Source organism: Octopus bimaculoides, chromosome 30 (genome assembly GCF_046866305.1).
Source record: "Octopus bimaculoides isolate indiv1 chromosome 30, ASM4686630v1, whole genome shotgun sequence".
NCBI classification, from domain to species: Eukaryota; Metazoa; Mollusca; class Cephalopoda; order Octopoda; family Octopodidae; genus Octopus; species Octopus bimaculoides.
In genome coordinates this window covers 3715596-3732504 of record NC_142957.1, presented here as the reverse complement: position 1 = coordinate 3732504, position 16909 = coordinate 3715596, and the positions used below count along the sequence as shown (strand labels likewise).

General features: G+C 36.1%; 1 protein-coding gene across 4 annotated transcripts in view; it reads right to left on the bottom strand.

The window, feature by feature from the left end:
• Window positions 1–3292: 3292 nt before the first annotated feature.
• LOC106867080 (acyl-coenzyme A amino acid N-acyltransferase 1) overlaps window positions 3293–16909 on the bottom strand; it is a 224087-nt gene continuing 210470 nt past the window's right edge. The window contains exons 1-3 of one of the 4 annotated variants that reach the window (XM_089346180.1): window positions 14915–15218; window positions 8062–8096; window positions 3293–5054 (exon numbers count right to left, since the gene is read on the bottom strand). In XM_089346180.1, coding sequence (XP_089202306.1) covers window positions 3674–5026 — 1353 coding nt within the window. In that variant the 5' untranslated portion in view covers window positions 5027–5054; window positions 8062–8096; window positions 14915–15218 and the 3' untranslated portion in view covers window positions 3293–3673. Of the gene's footprint in view, window positions 5055–8061; window positions 8097–14914; window positions 15219–16909 lie in introns of those variants that run through there. The other 3 variants (XM_089346181.1, XM_089346182.1, XM_089346183.1) reach the window with 3 other exon arrangements.

The following is a 16909-nucleotide window of genomic DNA, read 5'->3' as shown; positions in this document are numbered from 1 at the left end:
CTGTTTTATTTGAGTGGGGGTACCAGCAAATAGTAGAATGTTTATATTTCACCATTTTTAGTTAATAATGTTATTTTAATAGTCCAAGGGGGACAACTCTGTTTATTCAACTTTATAAATTGAATAAGTTACTGAAAACCATCAGATATTACACTAATCAGCTAATTAGTTAATGAATCAATTAATTAATTTAATTTAATAATTACTCAATTAATTAGTTGTGTAAATATGCTTTTTTCCCTATATACACACACACACACATATATATATACAAATATACGTATGATACACACATACATATACATACAGATATATATGCACATACAAATTTATGATTCAGCCTTGGGGATAGTACTAAATAATGTTATTATTGTGCATATTTGTAGGTTATAATTTGATTATTTAATTTTATTATTAAAGATGAGTTCGTCTATGCGTATTTGTTTAAGGTATATTAATAGATGAGTTACTAATGCCATTGCTTTAACCATGTTTGTGTGTATTTTATTATAATGATTATTATCATCAATATGAGCGTGGGAAAATATAACATTTGTATAACATAATGGCGGGGTTATGGTTTTTATACCTGTTCGTAGTCATGCTAGAACCTTTTCAAATATAAGTAGAGAAATAATATATGCATAAATTAACCCTATAAACTTCTTGGACTATCTTATAAAACTCTGACGATGCCCAGAGGCATACTCAAGTACCCTAATTTTATCTACAGATTTACAATACACTGAAAAGATGGAAATAACATATGGGGAATAGTGACCTCTTGCCTGAAACAGCTGTAAGAAACTGCTCTTCTTTCTCTATTCTAGAAATTACACATGTATTTATATATTATCTGAACTGTTTAAACTAAATAAATAGCCATGATATAATGTCTAACAGCTGGTAAATACTACCTGTGGATTCCCTCCATTTTCTTCTTGCCATATATAAATCAACGGATAAGATATTAGAAAGGACTGGATAAGTTATTTTTCCAAGTTGTTATTCATCGTTAAAATATGTTTATAGTATAATATATTTCATCAGACACAATACATTAAGTGCAAGGCACTATGCAATAGTGTTCAGTTGTTCAATTAATCATCTAATCATTTATTTTTTAAGACCATCCATTTATTTAGTTATTTAATTTCAATTTTACTATTTTATTTAAGTGGGGGTCCCAGCTAATAGTAGAATGTTTATATTTCACAATTTTAATTTTTATAATATTATTCTAATAGTCCAAGGGGGGACAACTCTGTTTATTCAACTTCATAAATTGAATAAGATACTGAAAACCATCAGATATTAAACTTAAGAAATTTTAGCTTTTCTTAATAAAGCACACAACTTCTATAAGAGAAATGCAAAGGAGTGTCTAAAGCTGGGAGTGTTTGACACCAGGTAAGTGAAAGCCAGAAAAGGGAGGAACAAGCAAGGGGTCTACCCTAGTGGTCGGATATTTTTATATTTAATTGCTAAATAGCAGCTACTACACCCTTTATGTTTATCTGTCCTTGTTTGTCCCCTCTTTGTAATGCCTTCATGGCAAATCGTTATGAAATAAAGTAGCTTGCTTCCGAACCACATGGTTCCTGGTTCAGTCCCACTGCGTGGCACTTTGGGCAAGTGTCTTCTACCATAGCCTCGGGCTGACCAAAACCTTGTGAGTACATTTGGTAGACAGAAAATGAAAGAAGCCCGTCCTATATATATATATATATATATATATATATATATATATATATACGTATATATATGTATGTATGTATGTATGTGTGTGTGTATATATTTGTGCGTCAGTGTTTGTCCCCCCAACATCGCTTGACAACCGATGCTTGTGTGTTTACGTCCCCATAACTTAGTGGTTCGGCAAAAGAGACCGAAAGAATAAGTAACTAGGTTTACAAAGAATAAATCCTGGGGTCGATTTGCTCGACTAAAGGCGGTGCTCCAGCATGGCCACAGTCAAATGACTGAAACAAGTGAAAAAGAGAGTTATATTTACAACAATAATTTCTATAGAATCAAAAACATAATGTGAACACTGAATATTGAACCTTATTTTTGCATAAGAGAGGATTTAGTGGCAGTTGGTTATGTTGTACAGTTTTCGCTAACGATCTGTAAAACAAATTGTTTCTCAGTTTCCTCTTATGTGAGAATCTTATTGTACTCTTGAATGAGTTTGACACCTCTTTCTGCAACATCATTCACAACAACTGTCTTCTCAAGATTTTCATGTCCACTTTTGTAACCAGGATCATCCTGTGTTGAAGGGTCTTTGTCGAGGAAATTGATGCTGATAGAAAATCTGGTGAAGAAAGTTTTTGTACCAGGAGTTATAAAAGATGAGAACTCAAAGATTATAAAAAAAAGAAAAGTCATTTTGGTGTAGAATGTACCACTTCTTAGTGGTTTGGCAAAAAAGAACTGATAGAATAAGTGCTAGACTCACAAACAATAAGTCTTGGGGTCAAATTGTTCGGCTAAAGGTAGTGCTCCATCATGGCCACAGACAAAATGACTGAAACAAGTAAAAGAATATGATTTAGCTCCCAGATCTTTCCATCATGTCTGTCCTAACCCTTTTGATAGCAACCTACCTAAAACCACCCTTGGTTCTGTGATACAAACTTCTTGATTTAAAGTGATCTAAATTAAAATCTTACATTAAAATTTCATGTTCATTTATGTTCCAAGTACCAGAATAATTAATGACAAAGTTATTTTACTATATTTTTCAATATCTTCAAAATCACTTGAAACAAACTCGGAACATTTCAACAGAAATATCCTTAACCCTTTTCATGCCAACTCACCCGGGACCACCTGTGGTTGTATGAAACAAATTTCCCATTTGAAAATTATCTAAATTTAAAATCTTCCATCAAAGTTTCATCTTCATTTATGTTCCAAGAACCTGATTAATTAATAATGACAAACTAATTTGTCATTATTCTATGATACAAACTTCCAAACACCAGCTTAATAATGACAAGGCTATTTTACTAAATTCTTCGTTATTTTTAAAATTAATTGAAACAAAGACAGCATATTTCAATAGAAATATCTTAGTCATATGTTTTAATTTCCAGAACTTTCCATCTAACCAGTTTGATGCCAAGCTGTCAGAAACCACATCTACTTCTACAATACAAAGTTCCAAACATCCGTCTGATGATGACAATGTTATTTTACTAAATTCTTCATTTTCAAAATAAAAAAAAAGAGAAATAAAATGAAAGGCAGTTAATTACAAAAAAAATTTGGTAAGAAAAGAGTCAACAATATAAATGTGTCTTTATTTCATAATTAAAAACATTATAATTGTTGTAAAATAGTCATCATCTGATTCTCATCCTCATTGCAATCATTAATATCGATTTCAATCTTTGGTACAAGGCCAGCAATATCAGACGATGAGAGGAGGGGATGAGTCAATTACACTGATCCGTGTTCAACTGGTACTTATTTTAGCAATCCCAAAAGGAAGAGACGTAAAGCCAACCTTGATGGAATTTGAACTCAGAACATACTGACAGACAAAATGCTGTCAAGCATTTTGCCCCGAGCACCACCAGTTCTGGCAGCTTGCTGCCTTATAACCATTATTGATCTCGTTATCACAAATATAAACTACACTATCAAATCACTGTTGAAATTTTTATAGATTTTCAGCAAAAAATTCCCTGATCTTTAACCAGGACTTTTCTTGTGCTTCAGCATGTGGTCGAGGATAACCCCCAAATACAGTTGGACGGCCATACAAAGCAGTATAACAAGTGTGAAACAGAGGGGTGTATGGGGGTTCCAAAAGGTGACCCGCACCCTCATACATAATAAATTCAACATCTTTTCTCTTGGTTGGTGTTAACTTGTCAAACCAGAGGTAATAGTCACTTGTATAAACCACCTGGTCATCACCGCTAATAAGAAACAATACTTTGCTATGACAAGTCTCATCGAAATAAAACAGTTTAGATTCATCTACTTTCCACAATGCCAATAAACTCCCATCATCTTTCACTTTAAAACTGCCATAGTCCAGAGAAGAGCTTGGAAGCTGTTTACCATTATGGCGGATGCTAAAAACAAAGAAGGCTGGCGAAGCGTTAATACTTATAACAGCGCTTACTTGTGGACACTGTTTCGCTATGTATAGAGCTATTATTCCTCCTAGAGATGTCCCTAAAACACCTATACCATTCTCACTGGAAACTTGCTCATGGTTAATAAGCCACTCAATAGCCTCTTCGAAATATTCAAAATCAACCTCAGTGACGACTGAAGGTAAGTCTTTATAAGCAAAATAGGCCAAACTTAAAGTAATAAATCCATGGGATGCTAACAAAGCACCTCTGGATTCTATCAAAGAACCAGTGCTACCAAACAGATCTATCACAGCAGGATATCGTCGTCGTTGTCTGTTGGTTGTTTCATCACTTGGTATGAATAAACTACCCCGAAGTCTTCCGTGGTTAACTGTGATTTTGCGGACACCAGATCTCAAAAACGATCGTCGAACCAACTTGGTTGCTAATGGTTTTATATCAGAAGTAAACTCAGAATGCTGTGAGATATGACCAGGGTGGACCATCACAGTGCAATCCAAAGTTTTGGTGGCGTCATGAGTCCTAATTCTACCATGTTTTCCAACTACTTGAGTCATACTCCAAAATAATCCCATGGGATCAATTCCAGTGTAAGTTCCCGCTAAACATGGATCAGTGACCAGATTAACACATTCGTCAACTGAAGCATTGAAATGTCCGAAAGACCTGAAAATGGATTCTCTTTTCTTTGAGCTCTGTTCCATTGTGGCACTGACTGTGACATTTTCTTCAGGTTTCAAACCAGAAACACTCACAGACAATTGCTCATCAACCAAACCATTTTCTGGATTCACTGTTACCGAAACTGGGCAGCGGGTTGAAACTAGCACTCTGGGTAAGACTGTTGGGTAGCTGGGTATGTGACGTAGAGCAGAGAGTAGTTGGTAGGATGGACGGAGGATCATCTTTCTCGGTCAGTGTATAATTGCAGGACTGCAGAAAAAAAATTAATAAATAAAATGGGTTTTAGATAAGAACTCAAGGTTGAGACAAGCAGATTTTGTTAATAAAACAGTGACTTTAACTACCATAAGAATTAATTAGATGTAGACTCAGATGTAATGATTATATAAATAATAACACAGGTGAAGCTGTTTGGACCTGTCAAGCCAGGTGTAAACATAATCATAGCGGATGCTGGTGTCACGTAACTGGCACATGTGCCAGTGGCATGTAAAAAAGCACATTTTGAGTATTGGGCCTTCTGGAGGCAATGTGACCGATGCCAGTGGTATGTAAAAAAAGCAGCTATTGAGTGTTGGGTGTCACACAGACAATGGCAAATGAGCGAGACCTTTAGTTATATGCTGTGATTGAGAAGAAGACCCATCAAGCCAAGTGAAATCATAGCTGTAGCAGATACTGGTGTAATGCAACTGGCATTCGTGCCAGTGGAACGTAAAAGCACCCGTTACACTCTTGGAGTGGTTGGCATCAGGGAGGGCATCCAGCTGTAGAAACCATGCCAAATCAAACTAGAGTTTGGTGCAGCCCCTCAGCATCCCAGCTCTGGTCAAACCATCCAACCCACACCAGCATGGACAACAGACGCTAAATGATGATGAAGTCTTGAGGTTCAGTCCCACTGCATGTGTCTTCTACTATAGCAGGGTTTCGCAATCATATTTTACCTATGGATCCCTTTCATTTCTATTTTACAAGGGGCTGGAGATAGAGAGTATTTCTAGCTAATTAATTCCGCATTAGAATGGTACTCATTTCAGGTCTAGGGAAAGAAGTACTGCCTAAATTCATCCTTCCTGAAATAACTCCTCCTGAGAACGACTATATTCACCTATCCACAAGTGGCTTATTCCTCTTCTTATACCCAAATAATTTTAATAAGTTGTGCTTCACTAACATCCTCATGTTTGCTCCGATTCTTTTTACTGCCCTTTCAAAAATACAAGCACTTTGTACTTGTTGTTAACATTTTCTTATATGTATTAACCCTCTCAACCACTTAGACCCTCTGAAGAAGCCTAGAGGCACATTCATCATCCAAACGTTATCTGCCCATCCCTGCAGAACACTGAGAAGATGGACATGGCATGGAGGATTTCGTTGTCTCTTGGCAGAAATGGCCATAAGGAACTAGTACCTACTAACAACCTGATCTTTTACTCTTTTCTGTAATATTAGTACACGTGTATGTAATACAATGGTTATTACATGTGTATGTATTCTTCTAATAACTTTGGAATAAAGAGACATACTAGAATGTCTACTGGCTGATGTATGTCGTTTTTGTATCCTCTCCATTTTCTTAATGGCTATATATATAAACACGGTTTTCTTTTGTATCATACTATTTATTCTAGGTTTTGTAGAATGATACATTAAGGAGCTTTTTTATGAGTACTACTGGATTACTAGAATCTCTCTCTCTCTCTCTCTCTCTCTCTCTCTATATATATATATATATATATATATATATATATATATAGAGAGAGAGAGAGAGAGAGAGAGAAATAGAGAGAGTCTTGCAGGAAATTGAGACTAATTTTAAGCAGCAGCCCCTTACTATAACAAGGCTCTAGCTGCCAGTGGATTTAGGGACCACACCTCCTACATGCCGGAAACCCAACAGCCACAGAAGGAAGCATCACAGAAATACCATTTGGTTTGCAACCCCCTCTCTCTCTTAACACAAAAATGCCTGTAGGTAGAATATTCATTAAATTAATAGATAAGCATTTCACCAGCTCCCATTGGTACGGGCCCATTTTCAACAGGTACAATGTTAGAGTCTCTTTCAGCTGTGTCCCCAATATTAAGAGCATTGTAGTTAGTGCCCATAGGCAATGGGTAGAGGCAGGATGTTCATGCATGGATTGCAACAGATGCACGGTGGGGGAGGAGCACTACGAAATCAAAGGGGTTGTCTAGGAAGCCAAAGTACTAGCAAGCCCTTGCAATACCACTGGTAGAAACAGTAGCAGCCATAGATATGGGACCAGAACCAGCAATGCCGCCACCCTCGCCACAGTTAACAACATTAACAACAATGGCAGTTCCCCCGACGGCAACAACAGCAGAATGGAGATTTACAGACTACATTTACATTTCAGGAGGTTCCTGCTCGCCTTTTAGGGTCCACAAGATGGTGGCACAGCTGGAAGTTGATAGCTAAGGCAGACGATCCCAATTGTTACCTTTGAGTAGTGAGGTATTTCCTCCTCCAAGGATCTGACAATATACCATAAACCTAAACCCTTTATGGATGGGAAACCTAAGGTTATCCCATGGATCGGCCTTCCACACTTTTAATATATATAAATATGTGTGTGTGTTTGGTGGGGTGTTTATGTCCCTGAAACTTGGCAGTTCAGGAAAAGCAACCTACAGAATAAGCACCAAGCTTAAAGCACTAGGATCGATTTCGTTGGACTAAAATTCTTCAAGGCAGTGAGTGCTCCAGCATGATCGCAGTCTAACTGAAACGAGGTATTTCATTTTGCCGATATTCTTTCTTTTACTTGTTTTAGTCATTTGACTGTGGACATGCTGGAGCATTGCTTTGGAGGAATTATTTCATTTTATAAACCCTACTACTTATTCTATCAGTCCCTTTGTTGGTGATGGGCGAGACAAACACAGACACAATGACACACACACATATGTACAAATACACATACGACAGGCTTCTATCAGTTTCCATCTACCAAATCCACTTTGGTTGTCCTGAGGTTACGATTGAAGACATTTGCCCAAGATGCCATGCAATGGGACTGAAGATCGTGAAAAAGCTACAGAGAAAACTTTATGCTGAGATTTTTTATTTGGTCAAATTCTGTTAATTTCATATTCTTTTTCAATTTACTCTAGATATTTTATATTCTTCTTACATTTCTGATTATTCGAATGTGTAAGGATGGATATTGATGCATATGAATCTGATTTCAAATGTAATTCTGAAGAACTGCAGCAACAAACTTACCTCATTTCGCCTCACCTAAATTTGTCTTTTATATGCTGCAAGAGAACGGAGATTATTTCTGAAATAATGTTCAGATTATGTTATAGTATTTTTAATGCATTTACAAAAGCTGATACAGTTTTTCTAATGAAGTGAACATTTGGGGAAAATGCATTTTTTTCTCCAAGTATAAAATGCAGTAAATATTACTCCGGTACTACTAAAGCAGAGTGGTCCCCAACGAGCACCCACGCTAGCTAGTCGTGAGTAGTCGATCGTACAACAAGTGCGTGTGTGAGTGCGCGTATGCAGATGAATACATGTGCGCATGCGCTCGTATGCAAATTAGTACATGCATGTGAAACTTTCAGTACTTAAGTCACTTTGCGACTTCTACTAATTATCTATCTTCCTTTCTATTTATCTACCAATCCATCTATATAACTATTTATATATATGTATATTTGTATGTATACACATGTATATATATATATGCATGTATATATATATATATATATATATATATATATATATATATATATATATATATACATACATACACATGTATATATATATATATATATATATATATATATATATATATATATATATATGTATGTATGTATATATATATATATATATATATATATATATATATATATATATATATATATATATATATATATGTATATATATATATATATATATATATATGGCTGTTGCCAGTACCGACTGACTGGCCTTCATGCCGATGGCATGTAAAAGCACCCACTACACTCTCTGAGTGGTTGGCGTTTAGGAAGGGCATCCAGCTGTAGATACTCTGTCAAATGCTGTGCGTGAGAAAACCCAGCAAGCCAAGTGAGATCTAAATCTAAGACCTCAGCCAGTCCACTTAGGCGTACCTTCCTTCATTGGACACTAAACTCCACTTGCGAAAACCTGTTCAGGCAAGTGAAATTGAAATTGAGTTAGATTGGACACGAAACTCAGCTTGCGAAGACTTATTGGGGCAAGCGAAAGCGAATTTGTGATGGCACCTGTGCCCAGCATCGCCTTTCTGGTACTTGTGCCCGCGGCATGTCTAAGGACTTTCGAGCGAGATCGTTTCCAGCGCCCCTGGACTGGCTCTTGTGCGGGTAGCACATAAAATACACCATTTTGAGCGTGGCCATTGCCAGTACTGCCTGACTGGCCTTCGTAGGATTTTCGAGCGAGATCGTTGCCATTGCCCCTGGACTGGCTCTTGTGCAGGTGGCACATAAAATACACCATCTTGAGCGTGGCCGTTGCCAGTACCGCCTGACTGGCCTTCGTGCGGGTAACACGTAAAAGCACCCACTACACTCTCTGAGTGGTTGGCGTTAGGAAGGGCATCCAGCCGTAGAAACTCTGACAAATCAGATTGGAGCCTGGTGTAGCCATCTGGTTTCACCAGTCCTCAGTCAAATCGTCCAACCCATGCTAGCATGGAAAGCGGACGTTAAACGATGATGATGATGATGATGATGATGATGATGATGATGATGATATATATGTATTTACATATATATATATATATATATATATATACACACACATGTATATATATATATATATATATATATATATATATATATATATGTATGTATTTTATTTATTTATTTATGGGTTTCAGCCAAGTGGCTGTGGTCATGCTGGAGCACCATCGTGATTTTCTGTCTTTATGCTTTGCTCTCTTTACGTTCCTTGTATGGCTCTTCTCCTGCACCTGATATAGTCCAATCAAGAGTTTTCATGGCACATCTGGTGTATAAGAGAATTTGACATCGCTGCCCTAAACTGTGTCTCATTTCAAGCCATTGGTTCGTGTGGTATCGTGGAGAGGAAAGCGTCGAGTTTTGTCTTGAAGACCTCCACATCCGTGTCTTGCAGGTCTCTCAAAAGTTTTGGCAGGGCATTGAAGAGCTGAGGGCCCCTGAAACCGAGGCTGCTGCAGTATCTTGTTCTTATGTGAGAAGCAGTGGACGGCACCTTTGGCACCATGCAGTGGCGACCCGTGCGGGCATTCCTGTAGTACTTGATGCCAAAGTTTGGCACCAGTCCTTCCAGTATTTTCCATATGTATATTATTACATATCTCTCTCACCTGCGTTCCAGGGAGTAGAGACCTAGTGCCTTCAGTCGCTCCCTGTAGTTCATCTGTTGGACTGTGGCGATCTTTTTTGTATAGTGCCGCTGAATTGCCTCGAGTTCTGCTGTCCGTTTGATACTGTGTGGTGACCACAACTGAGAGCAATAGTCTAGGCGGCTCAGGACAAATGTCTTCCATAGAGTCAACATGACTTTTTGATCCCTTGTACGGAATGTCCTCAGTATCCACCCCGCCAGTTGTCTGCACTTTGCTGTTGACTTGACAATATGCATGTGAAATGATGCATCACTACACATGTTGATGCCCAGGTCTCTCACGGCTTGTGGTTCTGGGATTGCAGTACCTCCAGGTCCTGTGTATGCCAGTTGGGAGGCACTTGTAGCCTTGTAGCGCAGTACTTGAAATTTTTCCGCATTGAACTGCATATTATTTTGCTCTGCCCACTCATATATTGCATTTAGGTCATTCTGTAGGCTTACAATATCATCAGGATTCTTTATGGCCTGAGATAGTTTTGTGTCATCAGCGTAGCTAGTGACAGTGGCTCTCCCAGTGACCGTGGGCATGTCCAGAAGGGCCACTATGAACAGTAGTGTATATATGTATTTACATATATATATGTATATATATATGTATGTATGTATGTATGTATGTATGTATATATATATATATATATGTATTTACATATATAGATATATATATATACGTATATGTACGTGTATATACATATGTATATATGTGTATTTATATATTATCCCTTCTCTTTTTCTATATATATATGCATATATATGTAGGTATATATACGTATGTATATATATATATATATATATATATATATATATATATATATATATATATATATATATATATGTATATATATGTGTATATATGTATATATATATGTGTATATATGTATTATATATATATAGGTATATATTTACATGTATGACCATATGTATGTATATATGTATATATATATGTATATATGTGTATATGTATACATATATACATATATATATATATATATATATATATATATATATATATATATATATATATATATATATATATATATATATATATACGTATATACATATATATATGTATGTATATATATATATAATTTCACTCTTACCCTTGTTCTGACTCTTATCAATATTATTTTTTTTAAATATATAAATATGCATTTACGTATGATTTTTGGGATGTATGGATATTTTTGTGTAAAAATGTATTTATTAAAACATAGGTTTGTTTATATATTCAAATATGAATGTACTTGTGAATATGTATGGGAGCATATTTGTGTAGATGTACTTTTTATCTTTATTTTTATTTAAAAAAAAAATATAAGTTAACGTTTAGATGTTTATGTATGTGTAAATATAAATGTGTGTATATGATTGCGTATACAAGTTTATGTGAGTGTGCGTGTCCACATGTGTATGCATGTGTATATGCACGCACACATGTGTATGTATGTATATATATATATATATATATATATATATATATACATATATATATATATATGTATATATGTATGTGTGTGTGTGTGTATATATATATATATGTGTGTGTGTCTGTGTATGTATCTGTATGTGTGTGTATGTGTATGTATATATGTATGTATGTGTATGGATATGTGTGCATGTGTATGTATGTGTGGGGGGGCTGTATGTATGTTTGTAAGTATATATATATATATATATATACATATATTTATTTAGATATGTGTGTATATGTGTACAAATCTACGTATATGTAAGCATGTATAATTGTGTATGTATTTGTATAAAATCATATATATATATACGTTATTAAGTTCTGTATGTAAGTGCATATTTCTATATGTATATGTGTGTGTATGTATTTATGTATGTATGCGTGTATGTGTGTTTATGTATGTATATGTATGTGCACATGTGTGTATGTGTATACATGTATATGTATATGTATTTGCATGTATGTATGTATGTGCATACGTGTGTTTGCGTATGTATTCATGTATGTATATGTATATACAAACCTGTTTATTTGATTAGGTAATAGGCGTAGATGTATAGCTATGTGTATGTGCATGAATATATTTCTATTTATACATGTGTGTATATGTAGATGGATACATGTGTGTATATGGGGACACACACACATGTGTATATTTGTATATGCGTAGGTACGTATGTGCATATGTATAAATGTGGACGTATGAGTGTGTGTATATATATAGGTGTGTATGTATATGTATATATGTTTGTGTGTGTGTATATATGTGTATATATATGTATACATATGTATATACGGGTGCACATGTGTATGTATGTGTATATGCGCATATATGCATGTATATGTGTGTGTGTGTGTATCAGTATGCATGTATATGTGTGTGTTTGTGTATGTGTATTTATGTATGCATGTACGCTCTTACACATTGATTGGTATGTGTTGTCCAACCCACTATCCGGCAGCGTCCAATTCTCTAACGGTTTTTTTCAAATGAATCAAGTCATAACCTTATCCATCTATTGTTTTCATAATCGGTCATAATGTCTTACGTTTAAGATGATTCCCATGCTTTCCCTGATGAGAAGGTTACAATTTTAATATCAAAGATCCCTATGGATCACACAGGTTGTAATCCTTTGAAACATATGTAGGAATAAAGTATGCAATTATAACATGCGTTTTCTCCAATCCTTAAATTCTTAAATATACTCAAATACCCAAAATTTCAAGGAGTTCCTGCCTTAAAAACAGGAGCTAACCACAGTTATTTTGTGTTCTTTGCTACATTGGTTTCTATTAACCCATTTATTCTATCAAAAGAAATTTTATTCATTAAGATAGAAGAAATACACATAATTATATATATATATATATATTACTATTTTACTTGTTTCAGTCTTTTGACTGTGGCCATGCTGGAGCACCGCCTTTAGTCGAGCAAATCGACCCCAGGACTTATTCTTTGGAAGCCGAGTACTTATTCTATTGGTCTCTTTTGCCGAACCGCTAAGTTATGGGGATATAAACACACCAGCATCGGTTGTCAAGCGATGTTGGGGGGGACAAACACAGACACACACATATATATATACATATACATATATACGACGGGCTTCTTTCAGTTTCCATCTACCAAATCCACTCACAAGGTTTTGGTCGGCCCGAGGCTATAGTAGAAGACATTTGCCCAAGATGCCACGCAGTGGGACTGAACCCGGGACCATGTGGTTGGTAAGGAAGCTACTTACCACACAGCCACACCTACGCCTATATATATATATATGCGTATATATGTATGGAAATATATATATGTATATATATAAATATATGTATGTATATATGTTTATATATGTATATACATATGTATGCCTATGTATATAGGTATGTATGTCTATAGGTGTATGTATATATGTATGTATATATGTATGTATGTATATATATGTATATGTATGTATATATATGTGTATATATGTATATATATGTGTATATATGTATGTATATATGTGTATATATGTATGTATATATGTGTATATATGTATGTATGTATATATATGTATGTATATATATGTAGGTAAATATTTATATGTATGTACATATGTATATATAATGCATGTGTATATATGTATGTATATGTTGTTTAGAAAAACAATTTAATTTTTAAAAAATTTACTTTGTTTAAAAAAGATTTTTGTTTAATTATTATATTTGTTTACAAAAAAAAGTATTTTTGATAGTCAGCCATTTCAGCCGTAAAAGAGCGCGCACGCGCACATGTATTCATTTGCATACACGCACTCACGCTTGTAGGATCGACTACTTACGACTAGCTAGTGCGGACGCGCGACTGAGCGTTTCCGAACGCGCAGTCGCGCGTCCGCGCTAGCTAGTCGTGAGTGGCCAATCCTAACCCTAACCCGCGTGTGCAAATGAATACGCGTTTAGGGTTAGGATTAGAGTTAGGGTTTGGATTAGGATCGACCACTCACGACTAGCTAGCGCGGACGCGCGACTGCGCGTTGGGGACCACTCTGCTTTAGTAGTACCTATTACTCCTTTTTCCTCATCCCTTTATATAACCTTTTTACTATATAGGCGCAAGGCCTGAAATTTGGGGGAAGGGACTGGTGGATTACATCGACCGCGGCGCAATTTGAACACAGAACGTAGCGACAGACGAAATACCGCTAAGCAGGTCGTCCGGCGTGCTAACGAGTCTGCCAGCTCGCCACCTTTTCCCCTTATATTATATAAGGTATAACGTATGAAAGAAGGGTTACGTGGCAAAACATGTATGTGTGCGTGCTCACCAATGTTTTTTCTTTTGATTTTACATTGAATTCCAATATAAGCGTAATCTACAAACAAGTGCTACTCGTTGAAAGCTCCGAATACCGGATGCCAGCAAATTTATGGAGACATCAGGAGAGAATGCGATTTATCTTTCTGTGAGTTTGAGAAAACAAAATCGATCGGGGTGAAGTTTTCGAAACTCCTCCGAAACAAACGAACACAGCCAACTCCAATATAATCGAGTTCACCATCTGAAAGGTATTTGTAAAAAATTTCGTTGGAAAATATCCCTTTCTGAGGAAACGAATATTTGCCGCGAAAATGAATCCCGTTATACAGGAGTTGACTTAAAGAATTGTGAATAACAACAAAGTTGTAAGGTTTATCGAATAAATCAGATAGAAACTAGTAAATGGTGTGAAAGGGGTATTAATTATATCTCACCTGTGGTTTAAGTAAAGCATAATATTCAATGTAGTCCAGAGACTGAATGAACTTTCTTATCATCTCCAGAGGTTATGTGTCAGGTTATTGAGGATATAAACAATGTTTAGAAAAGGTGGGAGTTAGTGAGACGAGAAAGCAGGAGGAAGGGGAGAGAATTAGATAAAGATAAAGGGAAACGTGACGGGATGAGAAAAAGGAAAAAAAGAAGGAGACCGCTAAGATACAAAGAAGGGGCGAGAAGGGAGAGAACTAGATACAGATGATTGAAACAAACTAAAAGAGGGTAAAGAGTAAAGTGGATACATATATATATATATATATATATATATATATAGTTATTAATATTTCTAAGTCTCTCTAAAGGCCAAACCAGCAAGGGGAAGCTGCTGACCTCCCCTGTTCGAAGGTTATAAAGGACACAGGTTTCGTGTGTCACATAGCTAGCTAGAGGCGATGGCTTGTTGGAGCTAATTCACGGCAGCTTTCGTCCTAATTTTGGGACTGCCATGTTGGTTTGGCGATAACTATTATATATATATATATATATATATATATATATATATACTTTATTTAAAAGCAACAGAAATATAACGAAAAAACCGTTACTCTGAGTTTCACGTTCCCGTTCATCGGACAGTTTAACTGTCCGATGAACGGGAACGTGAAACTCAGAGTAACGGTTTTTTTTGTTATATTTCTGCTGCTTTTAAATAAAGCATATTACTCTACCTCTGGTATTTGAGTACTCTTTTTTCCACCTTGTTGCACATTTCATGTGCTTACTCCGGTATATATATATATATATATATATATATATATATATGTACAGGGATGGACATAAGTCACTTTACCTGTTTCTTTATTATTAGAAATGGGTTAAGTGTATTATGAAATCATGATTACCGTTAAGTTAAAAGTTTTTAGGGGGTTAGCTTTAAGATTTGCATTGCCTCGAGTTCGGTAAAAATGTGTTTATTATGGTAGTTTGACTTTTAGAGTCCCTCTTAGCGTGAGGCATTATTGTATAGTAATGCCCTTATATAAATTAATAAATATAAACATATTTGTAGGGAATAAATGATGTTTTTTCCCCCTTATGAGGTTTTTTCACGCTAAATACTTGATAAATTCTTATAAAGACTTTATCCTATTATTAGATTATATAGATACATTTATATGTATATATACATATATACATATATATATATATATATACATACATACATACACACACACACACACACACACACACATATATATATATGGGAGAATATACAAAAAATAACAACAGACGAGGACAGGTGGTGTAAATAACAAAAGTATATATTAGTATGACGCTCGGGAATACGGAAAGTCTTTGACGTTTCGAGCTACGCTCTTCAACAGAAAGAATACGGAGACAAGGAGAAAAACACGGAGAAAAAAAATTGAATAGTGTTCAGTCAACGGTCAATCATAATAATGGCCGATCATAACAATGACTGACCGGAAGTTAGAAATTCTTATTTCAGGAGAGCTAAGAAAGGGGGAGATAACAAACGGTGATCGGGAACGAGGGGCTGTGTGTGGGAGGTAGACTGCTGGTGATCTTGACGTATGTTGTGTGAAAATGGGGGAAGGGAGAAAGGGAGAAAGTAGTTGGTCAGTTGTAGTGTGTGCGTGGTGTGATGCGAGGGTATTGGTGTGGTGTGCGTGGTGTGATGCAAGGGTATTGGTGTGGTGTGATGTGAGGGTGTTGGGAGGTGGGGAAGGCATGGGTGGAGTATGGGGTAGAGGTAGGGGTATGTGGGTAGGGTGGGGTATGTGGGTAGGGGTGGGTGGTGGGTGTAAGGAATTGGATGGGGTGGAGTGGGAAGGTAGAGTAGGAGTGTGTTGGGGTGTGGTGGGATGAGCTTATGAGGGGGTGTTGACGAGGAGGGAGAAGGGGAAGGTGGATGTAAGAGAGGGGGAAGATGGGTATGGGAGGGGAGAGGAAGAGAGGAGAGAGGGTGG